General features: G+C 41.1%; 1 protein-coding gene across 3 annotated transcripts in view; it reads left to right on the top strand.

Annotated features, from left to right (window-relative positions):
- The window catches only part of Btk (tyrosine-protein kinase Btk29A), a 442,185-nt gene that overhangs the window by 288,797 nt on the left and 129,173 nt on the right, over nt 1-24,215 (top strand). The window contains exon 1 of one of the 3 annotated variants that reach the window (XM_083123701.1): nt 21,570-21,677. The exons of the other annotated variants lie outside the window; for them this stretch is intronic. Coding sequence (XP_082979827.1) covers nt 21,623-21,677 — 55 coding nt within the window. The 5' untranslated portion in view covers nt 21,570-21,622. Of the gene's footprint in view, nt 1-21,569; nt 21,678-24,215 lie in introns of those variants that run through there. 3 annotated transcript variants of the gene reach the window in all.

Raw genomic sequence — 24,215 nt, 5'->3', positions numbered from 1 at the left:
TTTTGAAAGTATTTTTCGTGGCCGTTGTTAAATAAAGTAAGGAGATTAAGCGAGGATTTACGTTGAACATGTGATTAGGTGTAGTTGTTAGAGCGGGATGAAGGATCGATAATGCAGATTTGCCCTCGTCTGTGAGCAGCCAAACCGCAATTCTTTCTCCCCACTGGATATGTTGTGTCCGAGTTATATAGATTTTGCATATTCATCGTTGGATCTAACTGCTATCTGAACAAAAGGGGGAAGTTATTTAGTGGCGGAAGGGAGGGAGGGCGAGTATAAAAAGCTGTTTTTGTATTGATGACGTAGGACACTTCGTGGAACGTTATTTCAATACATTTTGAACCCCCCACCCCTTCCCTCAATGACCTCCCGAAACTGAGACATAGGAATTTAGTGGTCATTACGTGAAGGGTTAGTGGTGTACAATAACGATGATTTTCAACCAGGGAATCTAGTGCCTGCATGCCTTATTAATTGCAAAATTATTATTTTTATTTAACTTAACATTTATTCCTTTGCATGTAATATGTATGGAGTTCTTGACGAAATTACCACATTTAAAATTTAACAATCAAGTGGAATCCATCTCTTCACATCAATGGGTCGTATTAATAAAAAAAAAAAAGGAGAAAAAAAGTGTTTCTTTATATTTCAACGTATTCCGTAGTGTGTTGCGTTGTTAGGTATTTCATATGTATTTTAAAAAAATCCAAATGCCCTAAAAAGTGGAGAAGTGACAGTACTTTTAGCCTAACGAAAGGAATTTGTAAACCCCTCCACCTCCTTTAGAAAAAGTTCGTACTTTATTCTTTGTAAAAGTTTGTTACAAATGTAATACCAACCAGATGAAATTTATTATTAACGTGAATATTTCGAACAGACTTTGTAAGTTTTAGTCAAAGCTGATTTCATACTTCTTTCTTCAATTCCAGGTAGATTTTGTTTCGATTTTGGTGTCGAAATAACGGCTGTGCAAATTTAATGTGAATTTTTTTTTACCCCGATAGAGAGAGAATAATTGTATGGATGTATTGTGTCAGTGCACCGAGACTTGGCGTTCATTTTCAGAGATTTCACGGTATTGTGAATTGGATTTGAAAAATTGAACAGTTTTTTAATAAAGAATTCTTCGTTCCAGCACCCATAATCATTTCTTGTACATTCTAGGCATGCCAAAATTGATCCACGATCTTGACTACCTCACAAAACGGTGTTATAGAGTCTCGGTTTTACAAGCGAATAGTCAATTTAACCTCTTGCTCTAAAGTAGAGAAGAGAATCGCTGAGAGAACTTTAAAATAGCTCTTCCGTTCGTGTGGAAAGAGGAAGTTCGGCGCTTCGCTTACTATAAAACATAAAAATGGGTAAAATTAGCCTCTGATATAAAGAAAATACGCACCACATTTGCTCTTTCAATCTCTTTGTGGTCGTCGTCAAAAAACGCAGTTCATCTTTTTTCTTTGCATGTAACTTTTTTGGAAAGTGTACCATGAATGTTCATTTCTCTTTTGTTACCCCGGCGAGCGAACATGAGCGCTAGTTGCGAGACCCTTTTTTAGTTTTGTTTTGAAGCCTCCTCAGCATTCGACTCTTGTGCCCGGGACTGTTTGTCCATCCGGTGGCTTCTTGAAAGCATCCGAGTGGAATTCCATTGTTAGCCCGTTCTCCAGATTGACGAGGGTACCATACGAAATCTCTCCAGGGGAATGCCACCAAATTGGCTCTGGAAGCTGCCTATTCTTCCGCTCCAGAAGTGTTACTTTCCGTCAGTCGTGCATTATTCATGCGAAATCTATCCTCCTCTCGCTCCTTCTTCCTTTGCCTTTTTCGGCTTCTTTTCCGAAGGCAGCGTTTGATCGTCGCCCAATCTAAAATTGAGATGTGGTGAGGTTGCATGGAGGCTGCATTAGCACTTAGTGGCTATTACCCGTCGTCCAGAGAAAGCCATGTCGAAGTTTGTAATGATGAGTAGAATTGGGATTAAGCTTTCGTCCAAGATAAACAGTTTTGAACGTGAGATTCGAAAATCAAAGTGTGCCCTCGACATTCACGTCGTGCATTCCATCCGAACTTATGACTGCTCTCGTAGCCTGAAGGTTACCGGGAATTGTTGGAACCTGGAATTGTACGTGAATCTGCCTGAAATTTGCTTCACTGACGTAAAACCATTGTGACCCCTCGGGACCCAAATACTATGAAACATAGGCTTTCTTAAAGGTTCTGTTGCACATTTTTCTGAGTTGTGGGCTTTTGCCAAGTTAAAACTACAAGTTGTTAAAAATATTCGTATTTTATGGTGTGAGTGATTTATATAGTTAAACAAATGCACCACCTATCAAGTTTTCACATATAATTTTTGTAAAGGGTCTACCAATTTGAACGTCAGAACTTTAAAATTAGATAGAATGAAAACCACAAGTGATAATAAAACATATTTTTATTTTTATTTTGAAGAGCAAACAATGGCATTAAGTTTTGAACAATGTGTTTTTCAAACAGGACGATGTAACTTGCCACACAGCTCGCCAAACAATGGAATTGTTGCAGGAAAAGTTCCCCGGACGAGTTCTGTCCAGAAAGGGTTATGTGAACTGGCCACCAAGATCATGTGATCTAACCCCCCTGGATTCTTTTCTATGGGGTTATGTCAAATCTAAGGTCTATGAGACTAAGCCACGCACAGTTCGTGATCGGAAACGGAACATCGAACGAACCATTGAGGCTATACCGCTCAATATGTGCGCAGACGTGATGGAAAATTGGACATTCAGAATCCATTCCACCCATCGAATCAGAGGAGGACATTTGAACGACATATTGTTCAAAACTTATTGCCATTGTTTGCTCTTCAAAATAATAAAAAAAAAACTATGTCATTATCACTTGTGGTTTTCATTCTATCTAATTTTAAAGTTCTGACGTTCAAATTGGTAGACCCTTTAGTAGGATCCTTGATAGGATGGAACATGGATTTATTCATAATTTCCATTATAGGAGTGTGACAATGTTTCTAGAAGGGTGGAAAAGTAAATTTTGAGTGAGAATGACCATGAATGGTTCAATTGAAAAAAAATTGCTGTTCACGGAAAATTTGAGCGGTGGTTACTGGGTGCATGGACATATTACTGTGGTGGTTGTATGTTTTGGCTTACTTGAAGAGTGTTGAAAATAAGAGATGAAATTTGTTTTTTACATTTACACAAATAAAACTCCCACACAGATTCAATTTGTTCGTTCTTTAATATTCCCTGGGCAGAATTCGTAGAATGTGGGGTTAAATGGTTGAAGAGGTGCTACATTTACTCGAAGATTTTTTGTATATTGTTATCCTTATCCAACACAAAACCAACCTCACTTTATGCTCAGACCAAATCCCAATGATAACATAAACACAAATTGCCGCTTGGCACGTTATGACTTCCTTTTTCAACTCATTCTATGGATCAAAGGTAGCCTATTAAACTTCCATTTTCTTGAAGAATGAAAGGACAATTTGCTCGAAGGAAATTGAAAGTCTTACTTTAACCGAACCTGTTAATATCTATTGAATTACTAGTATTCTGCACAAAGAAATCTTTGTGCCCCATTTGATTGTATCAACATCAAGGGAGGGTCGTTTTCAACTTCATGTTCTCATGCCGTGAAAAGGTTTTCTATTCTTCTTTTGTCGAGGTCGACTTTGAATGTTCTGGGATCCTTTTGGGGTCGTTTGAGGTGTTTCCGGCGGTTCATTTGGACCAGCTTGTTGAAAAGGCCAACGACGAGGCGTCTCTGCAGGAGATAACATTGTCGTCATCCTGAAAGGCTAACTCCGAAGTGCATTAGCCGAGGGTGATGGATAGTGGATAGTGTTTTTGTTGCCCTCTTAAACGTTTTATCTTGGCTTTGTTAGAGGATGTGGTTGATTGTGGTCGTGTCCTCGGTCGTCTGACTGTTTGGAGAGGAAGATTTGCGTCCTCGCTTGGTGAGCATCGTCCTTTCAACATTCGCTTAATCTTCATGTTATAACCAAAATGTCCCTGGTGTTCTCGATTTGATTGCAAAAGTTAAGTTGGTGTGAGAGCGAATATAGAAAGATTAGGTGGTACTTGTACAAATGTGAATCGTTACAAGTTACGGACATGCAGACTAAATAGCATGGTCTATTGTGTTATTTAGCCAGGAACAAAGAAATCTATTGCCACGCCAAATTCACCGCTTAGATTCGGATTTGTGTCGAAATGTTCATAATTATAGAACAAAACTTACCTACAGTGCGAGTGGAACTAGTAGTCCATAGCGGCTTATATGTTTATCTATGTAGAGTAGTTTCACTTTGCTGAACACCTTCCACATAGTTCAGTAGTTACGGCCTTGTCTTCAGTGTGACATGCCCATGTTCGATCCACGGGGTCACTAAAATTTCGCTGTTGGCCCATGACAACTGGGAATTACTTGAAAATAAATAGTGACGGAGTCCCGTTAGAAAAGCAATAATAGTGGCAATCGGACTTCATTCACTAGCCATGCTACTTCCCATAAAAAGCAGCTTGGCGGCCCTTGCGTTTATGGATTTTCCTGTTCGTGATAAACCTGATAGTATTTGAGATTTCAATCTTCAAGAACACCTCCAACATTTCAAAATGGAAAGGTCATTAATCCAATTCAGACCATTAAAAAATATTCGGTGTGAAATTCATCAACAGTTTATAAATAATGGACATACACAACAAAGCGTAAGCTGTCATTTCCAGTAAATGTAGAATTCATATTTTTATGTGGTTTGTTGGTGGCAGTAGACTAGAATAGATTTTTTTGTCAGCCCTCATGCGTACGGAGAGAAAGAGAAGCTATTTCCTCCGGTAATCCAGAGTTTCTACATTGATGTAATGTCTCTTTGCGTTTAAATTCACAGCTGTATTACTGGGAATGACTAGAGAGTTAGTTCTTCATGAACGAATGGCGGTCTTACAAATATATCCGGTGGCTTTTAGCGAACGAAAACACGGTGACAGTGCGCTGCAACTTAATAAGACGGATTCAGCGGTGTTCGCGAGATAGAATTAACGGCCGATAACTCACTGCCGGTGTCACTTTTATCTTGGTGCATGCAAATGCGGCTGTTAGAGAAAGTTACCTCTGTTTCCAAATTGCAAACAGAATTAAAGGGGCCCCTCGCGCCGCCCGTATCGTTACTTGTATGCATATTCAAGCTGGAGGCAAACGTAATTAAAAAAAAAAAAAAAAATCCTTTGCTCCTTTCTTTTTTCTCCCTTCGCTGCTATGCAATGGAATGAAATATGACACCTAGTTTCGAATGCAAAACTTACCTTTAAAATACGTTGTTGCTGCCTCGAGCTTATCTGAGAAGAAATTGATTACTTTGTTGTAAATCATTTTCCTAGCAACATTAAACTCCGCGTTGGCCAGGCTATTTGAGTGGTCGACTCACCCGTCACAGAAGGTTTTGGGTTCGAATCTCGGTTTTCTTTGTGTGTTCTATTTACAATTTCATTAGTTCAGCTTTTCTACCTCTTTGTAACGGGTTTGACCACTCGTCCTGGAGACCGAAGTTCCCAGTTCGAGGTGCCAAACAACTCTACCGCTAGTCCGTAGGTTCAGGGTTCCGCGGCCGCCCGATTGGACGGTCGTCGGTCCTTGGTTCGCGTCTCCGGTTAAGGAAACACGATTCCTACCACCAGCTAACGGTTTAGTTCCAGGTTCATGTCACCGGGTCGGTTATTTACACCTCCGGCGGTAAGCCACGTCGTGCATAAAGTGGTGCTGTTATTCATTTTTTAGCAATAATAATAATAATTGTAATAATAGAAAACTATAAATCTTCTGGTCAATGGAGACAAGCTTTACAGCTTCAAACTCAGGACTGAAACCAAAAATATCGACCATACGAGGATATACATCTATACATACATATAAATGAATCAAGAACACCTGTAGGATAACGAATATATATACGTGTATTCGGTAAAAATAAACACAACAATGATAATGTAACCATTACATGTCCCCTCACTCTCATTCTATCATGCACTCACACACACACACTGCAGGGGTGGACACAATATAGCATTACATGATAAAATATCTAACCGCCTCTTTGGTTTATTTCCTGTGTACCTTCGAATTTGAGATTTCTATTAGCCCCTTAGGCTTGCTTTCAATGTAAATACGCGCGGTTAGCGCTCTGTCACGTATGAGACGCGATTAGCTAGGCGTCAATGTTACCAAAAGTGAATAATAATTGACATTACACTTGTTGAGGCACTACTATGCAAAAATAATAAGCATAGACTAAATGAGTGACAAGATGAAATAAACTTGATTACAAGTACACGAGTGCTGGTAATACAAACGACAGTAATATAAACTAGGATATATTCAAAATGATTAACTCAGCTATACTATTTAGTACCTAGTTTTTCTAATACCTATATATATCAAAGAGCACGGTAAAAGTCAAATAATTAATTATATAAATACTCGGCGCGAGAATAGGAAAACAATAACAAATAGTAGGTCTTTTACATTTATAGAACTTCGAAGGGTGAGCGAAATAGGTTCTTAATTTTTGAAGATTTATAGTACTTTCGATTTGATTGGCCAAAATAATTAGTAATTGCAGGCAACATTGTTCGATTTCATCTCGCTTTGTGTTATGACGAACCAGTGACGACGTAGGTGGACAAATGTTCACTCTCACACATAAAGAAATAACTAGAGGATACTATACCAACTCAAAGGCGGCGTGGTCCTCGTTGATGACACTCGTGGCTACGCCAGTATGTCCTCCTGGCGGGCGAAAACGGTCTCTTCGACTTAGACGTAACATTAATTTTTCTTCCCTTTTTCCATCGCGGCGACGAAGATGGGCGGAAAAGCACCTCGCTTCCATCTGTCTGCTCGGGGCGTTGCATCCGATCGTGGCTTCAATGGCCGTTCGGGGATACGCAGGGCGTCGGGTCGTCTAAGGGCGGACGTCGTTTCATCTCTCTCTTTTCTCTATCTCTTCTCCTTTTCTCGGCGTAACATCCGTCTCACGGTTGTACTGTCGTCTCCCACCTGGGTTGGCAATGCGAGTTGTCGCTGTGGCGTGGCTTTCATCTCAGACATCGTTATGCAAGCGTCGTGGTGCGGTTCTCTTGACTTAAGGCGTCGTATACTTAAGCAGCGTCGTGGCTTCTTCTCTTGGCTTCATGGCAGCAGTAATCGGAAACCCGAAGGTCCCGTCCCTCTCGTAGTTTTCAGCCGCCCATAGTTATTCAATGTCCCTCCTTACAAAAAGGGAAAAACACCTGGAGCACGTGAAACACGTAATTAACACGGCCTCAATTCCTGGCACTGTCACTGTGATCACACACTCACGACAATTAACACGACGCGGTCGAAAAGTTAAAACAAAGCAAAGTTCCGTATCTCGCGCAAAGTGTCGCGGAGATGGTGTTCGGTCTGAATATGGCGCTAAACTGTTTCAGTCCTCTGGAGTCCAGGGGTATTTAAGGAAAACTTGAAACTTCAAAAATCAACCGCCTCGCAGTTCGTTAGCTTAGAAAAAATGCTGGACGGTGGTCTTTCTTCCAGGCTCGTTGTCCACTTGGGAGGTTTGGGGGTGAAGAAAAAAAAACAGAGCAGCCCTCACACGTGTTGCGAAAGAACTCCCCCTCGGTCAGCAACTTGGACGTTGTTCCATTCGTTGAACAAGTAAAAGTCACCCTTAGTGGCAAAAATTCCACAAGTCGCTATTGTTTTCCTACCCTCGCCGTCTAGAACCGAAAATCCAAGAAAAGCCAAAAAGCACAACTGGCTACAGAAAGTTGTTAAAGAGTATTTACGAAATTCTAAAATACACTCACATAAACTACAAAAAAGACTGGTGACAAAAGTAATTGTCACATCTCGCCCCCCCTAACTTCAAAAAAAATTGTAGGCTTTAAAAATCGCTCTCGGCTGGGGAGATTTTTTAAGGTTACATATTTTTTTAAAACACCCTGTATATGAACTCTTTTTTGAAACACCCTGTATATGAGTCGAATCTATACTTGAAAAATGCTTTTATGAGCAAATACACAATAAAACAATCCTTAAAGGCCGTAAAAGATAATACATTGGAATATACTCATATAAAAAATCAATAATGACAAGAGTAAAATATGAAAATATAACTAGTCCATTAACATAAACTTCAAGTCTCTAAGAGCGGCTTCCCGAACGCTGAAGTCCGGAGACGCCAGGTGTTGGAGAGTCACTGCTTGTTTGCACCTGATTTCGCTCTTCAGTCCCTCGGTCCGACTGCGGGCTCCTTGATCGACTGTGGGGTCGGTAGTACCCATCACGTATGTGACTTCGTCGCAAAGTACCGTCGCGGTTATCCTGTACATTGCCGCGCGGCGGTCGACTCATATTTCCTCCTCCACGTCTGCCTCTCTGGTACTGCCGCTGTTCTTTTTGTGGCGAAGGTGGTAAGGGATGAAAGTTCTGATCATTGGCGCGTGGATCGTGATGCTGTCCTCGCTGAACCATCTGAACTCGCTGGGGTCGGTTCCGGCCGTGACGATCATCTTCTCCTCTGGGACGCTTATTCCAGCGCTCTGCCCTGTCGCGTTCTTCTTCTTCTGAGCACTGGTACAGGTTCTCCAGCGTCAGCGACATCGAGTCGGGGTCGAACACGCAACTGCCATTAAGGTGACGCCGGACATCTTGAGGAAAATGATATATCAGCGCCGCGATTATTTCTGGAGCCGTCATTTGAGGCTGCAGTGCCTTGAATTCATTATATTTTTTCCAGAAATATTGCGCGTACGTAACGCCCGCGTTTCGGCTGTAACGTTCATTGCGCAGTAACATTAACATGCGTTCTACTTGGATCGGCCGCTGAAAGTGCCCTAGGAACATCTCCCGGAAAGCTTCATAAGATGTGAAATGCCCTTCATTCGTTTGAAACCAATTTTTCGCCCGATCTTCCATCAAGCCTCGCAAAACCAGGATCTTTTCATTATTCCCTAAGGACAGCTCCTCTGAGGTAGTTTCAAACCGTTCCAAAAATGCAGACGGTAAAACCCGATCAGCCCCGTTGAATCTTTTGAAATGGTTCTTGTATTCAAGTGGAAAAATTGCTCGCCTCGCAATTGTGGGTGGCGAATAATGACCTTCGCAGCTGGTGGTCGCTGGTCGAGTGGGTAAACCGGGGAAACTCTCATTTATCGCTGGCTCATTGACAGGCTCCTCATTATTGCTGGTAACCGAAGTAACTGGGTTAGCCGTGGGCGTTTCTCGTCGCTGAGGGTGAGAAATGTCCAAACTGTCCATTCTTTTTTCCAAGGCCTGTATCCTTTGCGAATGGTCCTCAACCTCGCCTATTGTTTTCGTCACCCGCTCTCTCAGACCTTCAGAGTTTTGGTGACAGCTCGCCTCAAGCTGGGCCGAGGATTTTCTCATAAGTGCCAGTTTCTCTTCCGTGTGGTCTGTCCGTCGCGACAGTGTTGCCAACTGCTGGTCCTGGTCATCAACACGGGAATCCAAGCGAGCGATTTCCGCGGTGAGTTTCTGCTCAGTAACTTGCAAACGCGTGGAAAAACGTTCAGTCATTTGTTCCACCGAAATACGCACCACTTCCTGGAATCGGGTCTCAAGTTGATCGATTCGCTTTTGTGTTTCTGCGTGCTCTGCCCGGATCAGCTGTCTTATCATCTCGAACATCCTGTCGTTGGTGCCGGCGCCATTATTCAATGCATCATCTGTTTTTTCCATCGGAGCGACTTCTTCCGGGGGGGAAGGGGTCAGCTGATTCGGATCTTCAAAAGGTGGCGTGGATTCAGTATTTACCACTAAGCCCCCGTGTCCTTGCATCCCTGACGAAATAACACAAATACTACAGCGCGGCTGCGCTTCGTTCGACGGGTCCATTTCACCTAATGGGATTTCCATCCCGCAAACTACACAATTTCGTGCTTCGCTCATCTTTCGATAAATAATTTTCTCACTTCTCAATTTCATTAGATTTTTTAAAAACACTCACTACGTCCTGAGGTCGTCGGAAAATAAGTCTGCACTTCAAAAATATATAACGCACTACAGAAAAACAATACAAACAATAACCTATCAAAAATGCAGAGAGGAGGGCACGACGGGTCCTTTCCTGCTACCTTGTAGAAGCCTAGTGAAAATAAAAACGACGCGCGCACACACAAAAATTGCCACTAAATCTGTATAACATACTTCCTTGAAATATCGCCCTTGCCGATGTTTGCCTACATAATTGCCCTTTACGTTAATCAAATTCGCGCCGAGATAACATAAACACCGAATACTAAATATGGATATCAATAAACATAGCAGAATACGTATAAAAACATTTCAACGCTTACTCAAAAAAATATTATGCACTTGTAAAACTACTACCGTGACACACCCGATGAAGGCGAAAAAGAAGACCGGTGCCTGTTCGGGATGCCAAATTGTAACGGGTTTGACCACTCGTCCTGGAGACCGAAGTTCCCAGTTCGAGGTGCCAAACAACTCTACCGCTAGTCCGTAGGTTCAGGGTTCCGCGGCCGCCCGATTGGACGGTCGTCGGTCCTTGGTTCGCGTCTCCGGTTAAGGAAACACGATTCCTACCACCAGCTAACGGTTTAGTTCCAGGTTCATGTCACCGGGTCGGTTATTTACACCTCCGGCGGTAAGCCACGTCGTGCATAAAGTGGTGCTGTTATTCATTTTTTAGCAATAATAATAATAATTGTAATAATAGAAAACTATAAATCTTCTGGTCAATGGAGACAAGCTTTACAGCTTCAAACTCAGGACTGAAACCAAAAATATCGACCATACGAGGATATACATCTATACATACATATAAATGAATCAAGAACACCTGTAGGATAACGAATATATATACGTGTATTCGGTAAAAATAAACACAACAATGATAATGTAACCATTACATGTCCCCTCACTCTCATTCTATCATGCACTCACACACACACACTGCAGGGGTGGACACAATATAGCATTACATGATAAAATATCTAACCGCCTCTTTGGTTTATTTCCTGTGTACCTTCGAATTTGAGATTTCTATTAGCCCCTTAGGCTTGCTTTCAATGTAAATACGCGCGGTTAGCGCTCTGTCACGTATGAGACGCGATTAGCTAGGCGTCAATGTTACCAAAAGTGAATAATAATTGACATTACACTTGTTGAGGCACTACTATGCAAAAATAATAAGCATAGACTAAATGAGTGACAAGATGAAATAAACTTGATTACAAGTACACGAGTGCTGGTAATACAAACGACAGTAATATAAACTAGGATATATTCAAAATGATTAACTCAGCTATACTATTTAGTACCTAGTTTTTCTAATACCTATATATATCAAAGAGCACGGTAAAAGTCAAATAATTAATTATATAAATACTCGGCGCGAGAATAGGAAAACAATAACAAATAGTAGGTCTTTTACATTTATAGAACTTCGAAGGGTGAGCGAAATAGGTTCTTAATTTTTGAAGATTTATAGTACTTTCGATTTGATTGGCCAAAATAATTAGTAATTGCAGGCAACATTGTTCGATTTCATCTCGCTTTGTGTTATGACGAACCAGTGACGACGTAGGTGGACAAATGTTCACTCTCACACATAAAGAAATAACTAGAGGATACTATACCAACTCAAAGGCGGCGTGGTCCTCGTTGATGACACTCGTGGCTACGCCAGTATGTCCTCCTGGCGGGCGAAAACGGTCTCTTCGACTTAGACGTAACATTAATTTTTCTTCCCTTTTTCCATCGCGGCGACGAAGATGGGCGGAAAAGCACCTCGCTTCCATCTGTCTGCTCGGGGCGTTGCATCCGATCGTGGCTTCAATGGCCGTTCGGGGATACGCAGGGCGTCGGGTCGTCTAAGGGCGGACGTCGTTTCATCTCTCTCTTTTCTCTATCTCTTCTCCTTTTCTCGGCGTAACATCCGTCTCACGGTTGTACTGTCGTCTCCCACCTGGGTTGGCAATGCGAGTTGTCGCTGTGGCGTGGCTTTCATCTCAGACATCGTTATGCAAGCGTCGTGGTGCGGTTCTCTTGACTTAAGGCGTCGTATACTTAAGCAGCGTCGTGGCTTCTTCTCTTGGCTTCATGGCAGCAGTAATCGGAAACCCGAAGGTCCCGTCCCTCTCGTAGTTTTCAGCCGCCCATAGTTATTCAATGTCCCTCCTTACAAAAAGGGAAAAACACCTGGAGCACGTGAAACACGTAATTAACACGGCCTCAATTCCTGGCACTGTCACTGTGATCACACACTCACGACAATTAACACGACGCGGTCGAAAAGTTAAAACAAAGCAAAGTTCCGTATCTCGCGCAAAGTGTCGCGGAGATGGTGTTCGGTCTGAATATGGCGCTAAACTGTTTCAGTCCTCTGGAGTCCAGGGGTATTTAAGGAAAACTTGAAACTTCAAAAATCAACCGCCTCGCAGTTCGTTAGCTTAGAAAAAATGCTGGACGGTGGTCTTTCTTCCAGGCTCGTTGTCCACTTGGGAGGTTTGGGGGTGAAGAAAAAAAAACAGAGCAGCCCTCACACGTGTTGCGAAAGAACTCCCCCTCGGTCAGCAACTTGGACGTTGTTCCATTCGTTGAACAAGTAAAAGTCACCCTTAGTGGCAAAAATTCCACAAGTCGCTATTGTTTTCCTACCCTCGCCGTCTAGAACCGAAAATCCAAGAAAAGCCAAAAAGCACAACTGGCTACAGAAAGTTGTTAAAGAGTATTTACGAAATTCTAAAATACACTCACATAAACTACAAAAAAGACTGGTGACAAAAGTAATTGTCACATCTTGAATTAATCGAGGCGATGAGAATGAATGATGAACTGTTGAAAAAGACGATGGTATCTCCTACAAACACAAAGATACATCCTTGCCTTAACCATTGTTCTAATCTGGGACCTCTGTCTTTGGGTAACGCTGACCACTCCGCCAAGTAACCGGTACATTGTGTGTTTGTTGATGTATATATGTAGTATAAGTTTTATCTTGTATTTTTATTATCGTTTCGTTTCGAAAATTGACCACCGCCTCGGAGTTTTTTTTACTGTTTTATTTTAAATCTTGCCCTGCATTCTCTCAGACTCAAGTTTCTGGAACGTCGATTGTTGAAAATGGCCATATTATTGTTCTGAAAATGAAATTGTTTTTAGTTCAGTTTGTGTGCCTTTCTTATTAAGTATATGGCGAGATAAAGCACATTCCTCTTTTGCATTTTTATTAAGACAGTCCATAATATTTCTCCAGACTTCTTTGCGTGGTCTTGGGGTGCCAGATAGGGAAGATCGAGCTGTGTCTCGTTCCTTGCTTGTTCTGAGATGTGATGCAACAACTGGAGAAGCTCTCTCACCCGAATCCTTCGCCAGGATTTCCTTCCATCTTTCGATCTGAAACTTTAATAACATCACTTGAACCGACTTCCATTCGCCTTTGACGTAGGCAAACGACTTGCTCCCTCTCTCGCACAGGCGCATTCTGCGGTTCGATTTCTCTGTTCCGAAGATTATCTTCCCTCTCCGCCTTCTCTCCACAGTACTACTTGCTCCTGACAAGTCACTTACTTGCATGCGGCTTCTTTTTTTATCCTTGGTGGCTTGATCCTGTCTTCGATCCATCAGGAGCCTGATGTGGGTGTCAGTTACACCTTCACGTTATCTCTACACGGTTTTTCATTCTTTCTCTCTCTCTCTCTCTGCGTATTTTTTAGGACTTACTGACCTGATAGTGATGTCATGACAAAGCATCATATTATATGCTTTGAATTTGTTGTTATACTGCACTGAAAACGTATCTAACCCTACGACCGTAGCCTTTTTCCAAATGTAAATGCCTCCTTGTCCAGCAACACTAGTCAGGGTATGGTTTTTGAACCATATTGACTAACATATACACATCTGATAACTAGTTTCCCATTTAGAAAAAAAAATATTTTACCAAAGGAAATAACAATCCTGACAAATTCACTAAAGTATGAACGTTATATGCAAAATAAATGTATTTATTACCAAATTTGCCAAGTTATGCACAATAAATGTGGTTTCATTCACTTTTTACCAAAAGACATAAGAAGACATTTATTTTTGAAAAATGCCCTTTCAATAAAAATAAAATATGCATGTTCATACCTGACTGTCAGGAAGGGGGGGGGGGTTCGAAATGGTTCGTCGACCCCCTCCCCCCATGGAAATTGACATCGTTCATTTCAAGTTGCAAAAAAGCACGGCTTTTTTATTTTTACTGTTAATATCAGAAAAACGTGTTCGTTAGTATTCGAAGACAATAAGAAAATAAAACATTGCCTTAGATTGAAAAAAAATTAGTGTAAAATTTCATAATTCCAAAAACTATAGATTTACGCTCGTATGTGAGAAGCCACGCAATGTAAACTTAATGAATAACATTTCCCCCCAAGTTTTAAATCTTGATTCTTGAACGATGTGTCTAAAACTACACTAACTGCTAAATAGATAATGATAAGCAGATAAGTGCTGGATATTCACTTATCTGGTGGATCGAGTAAACATAAAGTCTCTCCGAGGATACAATAATAATAATTTTTGGAATAAAATTGGTTTATTTTTATTAGTGGGCCATATTTATTATTGTGTAATAATCATGACATTAATCCATGATAATAATATTATTCTTGTTATTATATGTTTAATATAGGTTGTATTAGAGTCCTGACCCCCCTCTACAATATTTATGGTGACCCTCATGTTTGCATAAGTCTAGTCACCTCGAAACAAGTTCAAATCATATACCTTTGATTCCACCATGAGAGTCTCCACAGTCATGGACAAGGATTTTTGATCTTTCTGGCAGCATACTGGGCGTTATCGATTTTTGTGGCCACCAACCGTTGTCCCACCATGCATCGTTTCCTTTCATCGAGCTACTTTACGTTCCATGCTGGGTTATCGTTGTCGCAGCTGTTGTCGGGAAATACATAGGAAAGAAGAATCCGTTGGTTATTACTGCATAAAAAGATATTCCATAAAAGGAATTTCGGCCGTAAAATGTAGTGGTTTGCTCCCGGGCGGCGTTGTCGATGTTGCCACAACCTGAGATGACGATTTCCCACTTTCTTGTAATTATTTCCTTCGTTCCAGAAAATGTGTGATTACAATCACAAAATTTCAGAATCAACTATCATTATTTCAAACGATCATGTGTTCACGGAAATATTGGAATAAAGACCGAATATCAGATAACGAGAATTTTTTATAAGAAATTCTTGTGCGATTTGCGAAAAATATACAACAGTTTTCATGATACAGTAAAATCATAATAATTCCAGGTGGACGCAACTGAGACTACCTCATATTACAAAAAAAAACTCCGGGAAAATTGGAAGCGGTGAAAGGAGAAACAGCACAATTTGTGAAAAATGGGATATACTGTATTACGAATATTCGACTTACGTCGCCCATTACAGAAGTGACATTGATGTTAGTAAGACAATAGTTAATACTTTAAGAAATAGTCAGATGTATTCTGCTTGAGGCATCGTTTCCGTTCACAAACCCACTTATCTTGATCACTTATAAATAACAAAACTCTTTTTTTTTCTTTTTTTGTTTGCCTCTGATTAAACGCGTCAGATTATCGAGACACTACTCTAACGGCTAAGATTATTACATTTGTATTAGCAGTGGTATTATTAGAGAGAGCATTTTTGCTATTTATTTTTCTTTTTCCATTCCTTTGTAGTAAAACACAGGCTTTAATATTTTAAATTCGTTTCGGTTGTCAGTATACAGTTAAAAGTTATTTAATGGAAGAGGATTTTTTTTATCCCAAGCCAAATCAAAATTTTGAAGGAAAAATGTCTTTCGCACTTCAAAAAGCTTAAATGTGTGTGAGATCGATATCTCGAAAGCTCCGCGGAATTTCGATATTTTTCATAAATCCTCCCCCTTTTGCAGAAATTGCCTGAATTTCCCTCCGTCGAGGGAGATTTCCCTTATACGTGTGCCACAGAGCATGATCTTCGGTTAGCGATCTCCGTGCCACATTTCAGATGGTGCGCCGATGAAAGGCCAGCGTAGCCATGGCAACTCGAAGCAAGCAGCTAATTAAACGAAGTTGTTAGCCGCGTTCATTGCGCTGAAGAGCCCGAACGACCTACGAGAGGCCGAGACTATAAATCTTGCCAATTCGAGGGGGGCAGGGGAGACGGATCGGCGGGAAATATTAGGGCAAAGCAGCCGGATAATGTCAAGTGCTGGTGGCCATCAAAGCAAGTGATTTTTAGTCATTTGGAGTACGTCGACGGCTCTTGCCTCTAATGTTGTACAAGAAACAATACAGCTTGCGTTGCAAGAATTCGTGTTACTTGCCTTGTTTAACTGAAGTACCAAAACGGTCCTATTAAAGTGTTTTTCAGGGTTCCCACGGCAATCCTGGAAGAGTCAAGGAAATCAGACTATGAATGAAATAGCCGAGAAAATAATCAGAGAATTTTGAAAATATATCGAAAACCTTGGAATTCAGTGAAAAGGAAGTTTTTGTGTGTGTGTGTGTGTGTGTGTGTGTGTGTGTGTGTGTGTGTGTGTGTGGGTGTGTGTGTGTGTGTGTGTGTGTGTGTGTGTGTGTGTGTGTGTGTGTGTGTTTGCAAGGTCTGTAAATGAAAAAAGTCAATCTTTTTCTCGTAACCAGCATCCTTTATGCCTTTGTTTTAAGTCTAATTTAAGTACAGATAAGCTAATCGGGACTGAACTTAGACTAAAAAATGTGCATTGCATTGCATTCATTTGCTTTATTTTACTTCGTTTTTTGTGCCACTTTTGACTAATTTGCGAAGATGGGATGAGTGATGATATGATTAAATTGATGAGCGGGTACTCACAAACATCCATGCCCAGGCCTGGATTCGAACTCGGGATCCCTTGCGTCGTAGCGCGATGTGCTAACCACTCCGCCACCGGGACCGGCACTAAAAAATATGCAACTGACTTGCCACCAAAAGTTGAGTTACAATCAAATCGGTGTAACACAACACGATGTCGAGTATTAAAGTTCTCCATACTTAAGCCGCGGTAGCTCAGTCGTTAGGGCGTCTGACTACCATGCGAGAGACCTGGGTTCGATCCCCGGCGGCGTATAAGGTTGGTACCTGGAAGAAACTGTTGGATATAGGCGGTCAGGGGCGTAGTGCTGATCAGATCACCCCCACCTTCGGTCATGATCAAGAAAGTGTGGGTCCTAACTCCACACACCCTATACGCCTTCATGGCGTGGTGCAAAGCACAGGGGTGCACTTTACTTTACTTAATGTGGTGTGACAGCAAATGATGTATCAAGACACCAAAGAAGGTGGTAGACAAGGCCAATTTCGCATTAGCACCAAAATGAGTGCCCTGTTGCCTTTAGTGAATCAACTCAGTTGCATATTTTTTTTAGAGTGTAGAGTTTAATGTGAGATTTTCTGATGATGGCTGTTATATATAATTTGTTTTGTACGTTTATTTTTGTTCATTGATTTTGAACAGTGGTGAATAATATTCTCGTGAATAGCAAGTGCAGTGAAACACTCAGAAAGTATTATTAGCATGTTTAAGCGCCACAATAATGGTCTGGAAAATTGCTTGGAAACCCTGGAACCTTAGCACTACCACTCTCGATACCGTATAACATAACGATATTGCCGAACCCGTACATGTAAACTTTCAGGTCATGCCAAAGAACACACGTATATAGTAAGGTGGGGCAAGACTGCGCAGTTTGAGTTCATAACTTTATATTCAAGCTATGAAACTACAGACATACATGAAAAATGCAATACACATTGCACTATCCTTTGCTGACTCATAGTAAATTTCCGAAAGCTGAATGAACAATATTTCTGCATGAAACAATTATAAAACCGTGACCATGCAAATGCGCAGTCTTACCCGCACCGCGGGGTAAGACTGCGATCAAGTTCGGGTAAGAATGCGCACTTTCTACACAGAGTCACATTTGTATTTTCTACACAGAGTCACATTTGTATAAAAAGAAACACAAATCACCTAAAAAAAGTTCTTCTATCATATGGGATACATTTCTCGTGGCATTCTCACAGTAGGAACAGTGAATACCGTCCTTCACTTGGGTTAGGAATCGCTAACACAGATCACAAATAAAGGTTCCTGTTTCATACGAGGTGCAATTTTCATGCCACCACTCGTCACATGTGGAACACTGGATCCAATCCTCTACTGGAGGATCGCTGTACTTCTCATTACAACCTGGGCAATTGTACTCTTTCTTCTGGCGTTTTCTGCTTGCTACATTGCTTCAACAACGATGCTCCGTTTCTGTTTCCCCTGAACTTTCTTCTTACTCTTCTCAGCCAACGAGGCTTCCAAGTTGACTTTGAATGGAGATCCAGTTAACACCTGAGACTGCCTTCCCTTTCGTCGGCGGTGCTAAATATGCTCTGCACGTGGAAGTGGTGATATCTGGTTAACGGAAATGTGCCCGTATGATCCAGTATTGTTAACCCCACTTGTTGAAGGCTGCTCAAATGGAGTTGGAGCTGATACATTTGTCACAGTAGAGGGAAGAAACTCGTCCTCAGTGAAGATGTCTTGATTGAATGAAACCAGTCACTTCAAAGTCCTTCATGGCATTCCCAACTGTAGCTGCCTTCCCATATTCCTTTGTAAAAATGGATGCCACTTGGAAAACTGTGATTGGTCGACCCGGATGGTTACTCATCCACTTATCACACTCAGATGAATGAAACGACTTCAGTGGACCAAAAAATGATCTAATGGCTGGGCCTTGCAAGCCACACACTTGCACCTGCAAGCCACACACTTGTGGGGTAAAATTGTGCACGTGCGCAGTCGTGCCCCGTGCTGCTTTCCTGAACAAATCACGTGATGCTGGCCAGCCATTGCACAAAGCAATGGAAACTAATACACAGGTGGACTCGGCATTAACACAGCTTCTTCTATCCATGAACATCGTAATATTGTATACATTCACAGTGACGTAGTACTCAAAACACGAAGTACCAAAATAAGTAGCAAACACCCTCAAAATCTTTTCACTTACCTCTCTCAGCACAACGAATTTCAAACGTATTTTCACCATTGTCCACAGCTAACTACCATCTTGGACGAAGTAACGGTGGCGCAGTGGTGCCAACTGTGTGTGATTTTCACCTCGAAAAACCGGTGCGCAGTCTTACCCCACCTTACTCTATGCCGCCTCGCTGTCCTTGAGAAGTCTGTGGAAACTAATTTTCTATAGCTTGTTATATTGGCGGATGCTGTTCGAAGTTTCATACATTGGGTGCTTCCGAATAGAATTGATGAAACTGGAAATTTCAACCTTGCCATAGATTGTGTGTCGTTGAGAGTTGGTCAGGAAGGTTTCATAAAAACTTTTGTTTTTCAACTTTCTCAAATTTGAAACTCATATCTTCTGATTGATTTAGTTTAAGATGCCTCCAAACTCTCCTGCCGAGTACAAAGTTAATTGCGTGTCCAGAGATTGGCAGGAACTTCCCGACGAATTATTGCTAGAAGTTTGACTTTGAGAACGTAAAGTAATAAAAGATCTAAAGAATTTTTCCCCCGTAGGGTTTCAAGGAAGAGCAGTATTTTTTTACTTGTTACAGTGAAAATGATCCTCGGCCTCGTCTACTTTGTCCGGATGCTTCCTTCCGTATCTGGGATTAATAACCGGAGCCTTTTGGTCAGCTAAAACGAGGGAAGAGGTGGGCGGTTGAATGGAATGTAATCACTGCGGAAACTTGGGACCCAGATGGTTTGATAGATCTCGGCGATCTGGGATTGATGGAATTCCAGTGTTTCCAACTTGCATGAAGTCGAACTAAATTTGACCAAGCACGACGTGAAAGATGCGGTGTGTCCTTCTCGCTAGTGACAAACAGTGAATATTTCTTGTGGTTCGCATCTCTTGCACTATTCAGAACTAACTACTTTTGTAGAGTTTTATTACAGGATCTTCCGTGCCGCCTATTTGGCCTAGCATATTCAGTGGTCGAATCAAGATCTTTCCACAAAATGTTCCGGGTTAGAATGCTTGCCTGAACATTGTTGTTTCTATGACCGTCTCCCTCATCAGTTTCATCTAATTAACGTCATTCATCTTCATCGTCGTGTTCAACTAAAAAAAACATCAGTAAATCTCAACAGGCAGCTTTGGAAGGATCTTTTGAAGGTGTATATTTAGTTAACGAGAAACCAATACATATTGTCTTTTGGATTATAAAAATGTAAAAGTGTGTCGTAATGCTTCCTAAAGTGAGTAAAGCAAATATGCAGTCAGGGAATAATTGAACCTTGTTTCAGCTTCAATTATGAATTGTTTAGGTTCAACAAATGCTCTTCGTGCAGGTTTCTGTGGAGGTATTGTTAGCTGAACGCGCTCCGAAGCCAAGGGCCCTAGGTTCGAATCGTTATGCATTGTCACTTCATCTATTTCGTAAGTCGTAATTTACCTAGAGAAGAAGTAAAACGATTTAATATAACCAAAATGGAATACTAATGTTTGTGTCGAGCACATAGTGACATGCACTATTTACCTAATACACGACCGTTGTAGTTTGTTTCAAGCTCACTAACCTGAGGTGGGCTAAGCGGGAGTGGACATGCAGTTTAAAGTATGTTCCGCACCGCCATTCTAGAATTTGGCGTGTAAAGAAGGGTCATGCAACGTTTATTACTATTTCTGTTTGGAAATAGAGACTTATCCTGATCAAACTGCCTTCTCGATGGCTATACGAGTTAAGTGGCCCGCTTTAATTTTGTCACCGAAGTTCCCGGTTTCGAGTTCCGGCCTGGGAATCTGTGTTCTTTGTGAGGTCCTTTCGTCAATGTCATCAGATCAGCACTCATTCTCATCACGGTGAACCAAAAGTGGCATACAAGCGACGTTAAATAACAAAACTACAAATTATCCAGACTAGATTCAAAATTATTATCCCAGTATTTGTGGTGATTCAAATATTATGGATCTTTCTTGATATTGCCTAAAATATTTTTTTCTTTGAGTTTTGTTTCTAAGTCAACTTTATGCGCGGAAAAGCTAATCGGGACTGGACCTACAGTTTTTAGTGGGATCCGAACCACTATTTGCTTCCACCGGGTATCGAATCGTGGACCCCTTTATTACACCTGGAAATAAGACAACAGGGGAGACAAGGCCTTAACACTGATATCAGAGTAAAATACTTTCTTTAGCTCGCTTACATTCCAGAGGTAACAACGTGCTTCGGTTTCAATATTGAGAAGACTTGTTTTATTGAGACATCCGAGTTCCGAAGATGCTGCGTTCCTTTTAATGCTGTCGGGACTGATAACCGCATTCTTAAATGGCCCGCATCATTTACCCGTGCCATATTTCCACGTCGTCTGGAGGCTATTATAGTCTGCAGTCGCTCTAATTACAGGCATCTCCCGCCGCCCTCCGTCAAGGGCACGCATGCTTTTGTTCCGGACTCGGCCGCCAGGTGGCCAAGTGAGAAAAAGTTCGCTGACCACTCCAGCGGGCATCGGAGGCATCAGTAGGCTAACGTGTGTGGTGTTGTGCGAGTGTGTGTGTTGCGTGCTGGCTGGAACGGCCATGCGTGTGTTCGGATGCCGCCTGCCCTTCTGGAATGTGTCCTCCGTGCTTCCAGGTAGCTTCTGTCTTCATTCTGGCGTTTTGCTCCTTCTCCTTCCTGTTCTTACACGCCTTTTGTTTGCATTCGTTTTTGTTTTCGCACTCCTTACGTTATTGTTCCACTTCTCTGGGTTAGCCGACATCCTGAACGAAGTGTTTAACATCATTGATGTAGCACTGGAATCGAAACAAGACCTGCTGGATTCGCACGGTACATGCTAACCATTACACTACATGCAAAGTGGTAGCATTTTAATCAAAGGGTCTCGAGTGTGATAACCGGTGGAGCATACTTTTAACTTTAGGTCCCAACCGGCCTCCGTAGCGGAGTGGTTAGCACAGCGCGCTATGACGCCAGGAGTCCCTGGTTCGAATCCCGGACTGGGTATGGATGTTCATCTTCATCTTCTCGATTAGACAAAACTGGAAGATATGCGAAGTAAAATAAACCAAATCAATCAAAGCCCCGATTAATCTTTCTGTGCATAATTTGGACTTAGAACAAAAACTCAAACACTAGGCTACATGCAAAGTAAAAGAAGTGACACGTTGATTTCGATTGACAGTTAGACTTGTGTTCATATTTTTCTTGTTTCATATCGAGTGTTTGTATTTCAAGGTTATTGCAAGTGAGCTTAATGATGAAGTGATTAAATAGATTAGGAGTACTGAATTCGAAATTAACATTAACTGTTGAATAACTCGTTGTTTCTTTTCGTGTCATTCAAAGGAATGTAATTGAAACTACCAGCCAATGTTTTTGATTGATTTATATTGACTTCATGTTTCTGCCACTTTTGGCTAATCGCGAAAATGAAAATGCGTGATGATATGATGAAATTGATGAACACTCGCAAAGAACACCCATGCCCAGGCCAGGATTGGAACCCGGGACCTGTGGTGTCGTATCGCACTGTGCTAACCACTCCACCACGGAAGTCGGCAGCAAATGTCGTGTCACACGACCTACATGTGGTATCTCTGAAAAGCGTTGAACATTGCCAGAAATTGCTTGAAAGTGGATAAAATGACATGGTAAGCACATTTTTCATTCATACTAAGTCGCGAAATAATGCAAATTTAACATTTTATGTCATTTTTAGGTTTGTCGGGAATTTTACCTCATTGTGCACATCTGTGAAGAACACCGCGAAAATAGCAAATTTTCTCCTACGTGAGTTTAATGTGTTCGATAACATTTTGGTAAAAGTAGTATTTTATTAATACGATACTGACAGTTATATTGACAGATACATTGCAACTTGTTATTTGAGTAATATTTTTAAAGCAATTTTTCAACACACACTATTGAAATTTGTGCCCCAACCGAAAATAATCGTGACGACGAGAAAAGCATGATGGGGCAAGCATAGTGATACATAAATGCCTCACATGGGGTTCGAATCTGGGACTTGAACTTTTCAGTAATTAAGAATATGCTCTATATATCGAGTTATTCACCTCCCTAAATGTCAACCTCGCTTCCACACATTGAGTGCATCCTGGAAATTTTATTCTTGCAGCCACATGAGGCTCCTAAGACTGGAATCACACCCAATATAATTTATCTGTTCAACTAAGTTTGTGATTGCCCTCCATTAATTAATTTCATCATTCATCTAATCGCCGCGATCAGCCAAGTGAAGCAGAAATTCGACGTAAATGAAGGAAAATACGAACATGACTTGCACTGTATTTTCACTTAAAATGTTTTATTATTGTTATTCCCTCAAAGATCTGAATACTAAATTTTCTAGAAGGGCTTGTCTCATAGAAGGAGGCTAGGATGTTATGGCATTTCAGTAAATAAAACTTGGATATTTTGAGAGAAAGAGTATTGAATTTATTTTTTTGAAGCTTTTCTGGGGCACTTGTAATTGGTTAGCCAGTAAGGGAAGGCACGAGTAATTGACACCCTCAAGTATATATACTGAGTATGAGCGATTCTTTAGAAATAGATCCACAATAACATACATTAGACGTTCTTTCTACAAGCATTATATTAACAATTGTCAAAAATGGCCCAATTTTTTTTTTTTTGTCCTAAACCTGTACATTGACAGACATCTGGGTTGTAATAATACCATTAGCTTTCAGTGGAATTGTTACAACCCACACTGTACATGACTATCTGTGACTGTGACTGCACTGACTAGGGATAAATGTTGCTCTCCAAGTTTAAATCATTTAAAGCGAAAAAAAAAGGCGTACCACATCTTCTCTCTTATCATAGTTCATAGATACAACCCAACCACTTACCATGATATTGATAATTAAACCTGGAAATACTTGTTGTTTGTGTGCAAATACTACAAATTCACCTATTTTTTTAGACTTTCGAAGTAAAAAGAAATCTTGTGGGTAGTCGTGTTACTTCAGTGCAAACTAACCTTTCTCTATATGACATGCATTCGTAGCTAATAGTTGACACCATGGTGATTATTAGTAGGGCTCGGATTTTTAGGTAAATAAATATTTTTTCTGCGAGTAGATATGACCTCGTAAGTGAGTTACAAATTCCGATCATAGTAACTGGAGCCTATATATCAAATTT

This window comes from Lepisma saccharinum, chromosome 6 (assembly GCF_977018435.1).
Source record: "Lepisma saccharinum chromosome 6, izLepSacc3.1, whole genome shotgun sequence".
Taxonomy (NCBI): Eukaryota; Metazoa; Arthropoda; class Insecta; order Zygentoma; family Lepismatidae; genus Lepisma; species Lepisma saccharinum.
Note: the sequence above shows the minus strand (reverse complement) of the source record. Positions and strands in the feature narration are given on the sequence as shown.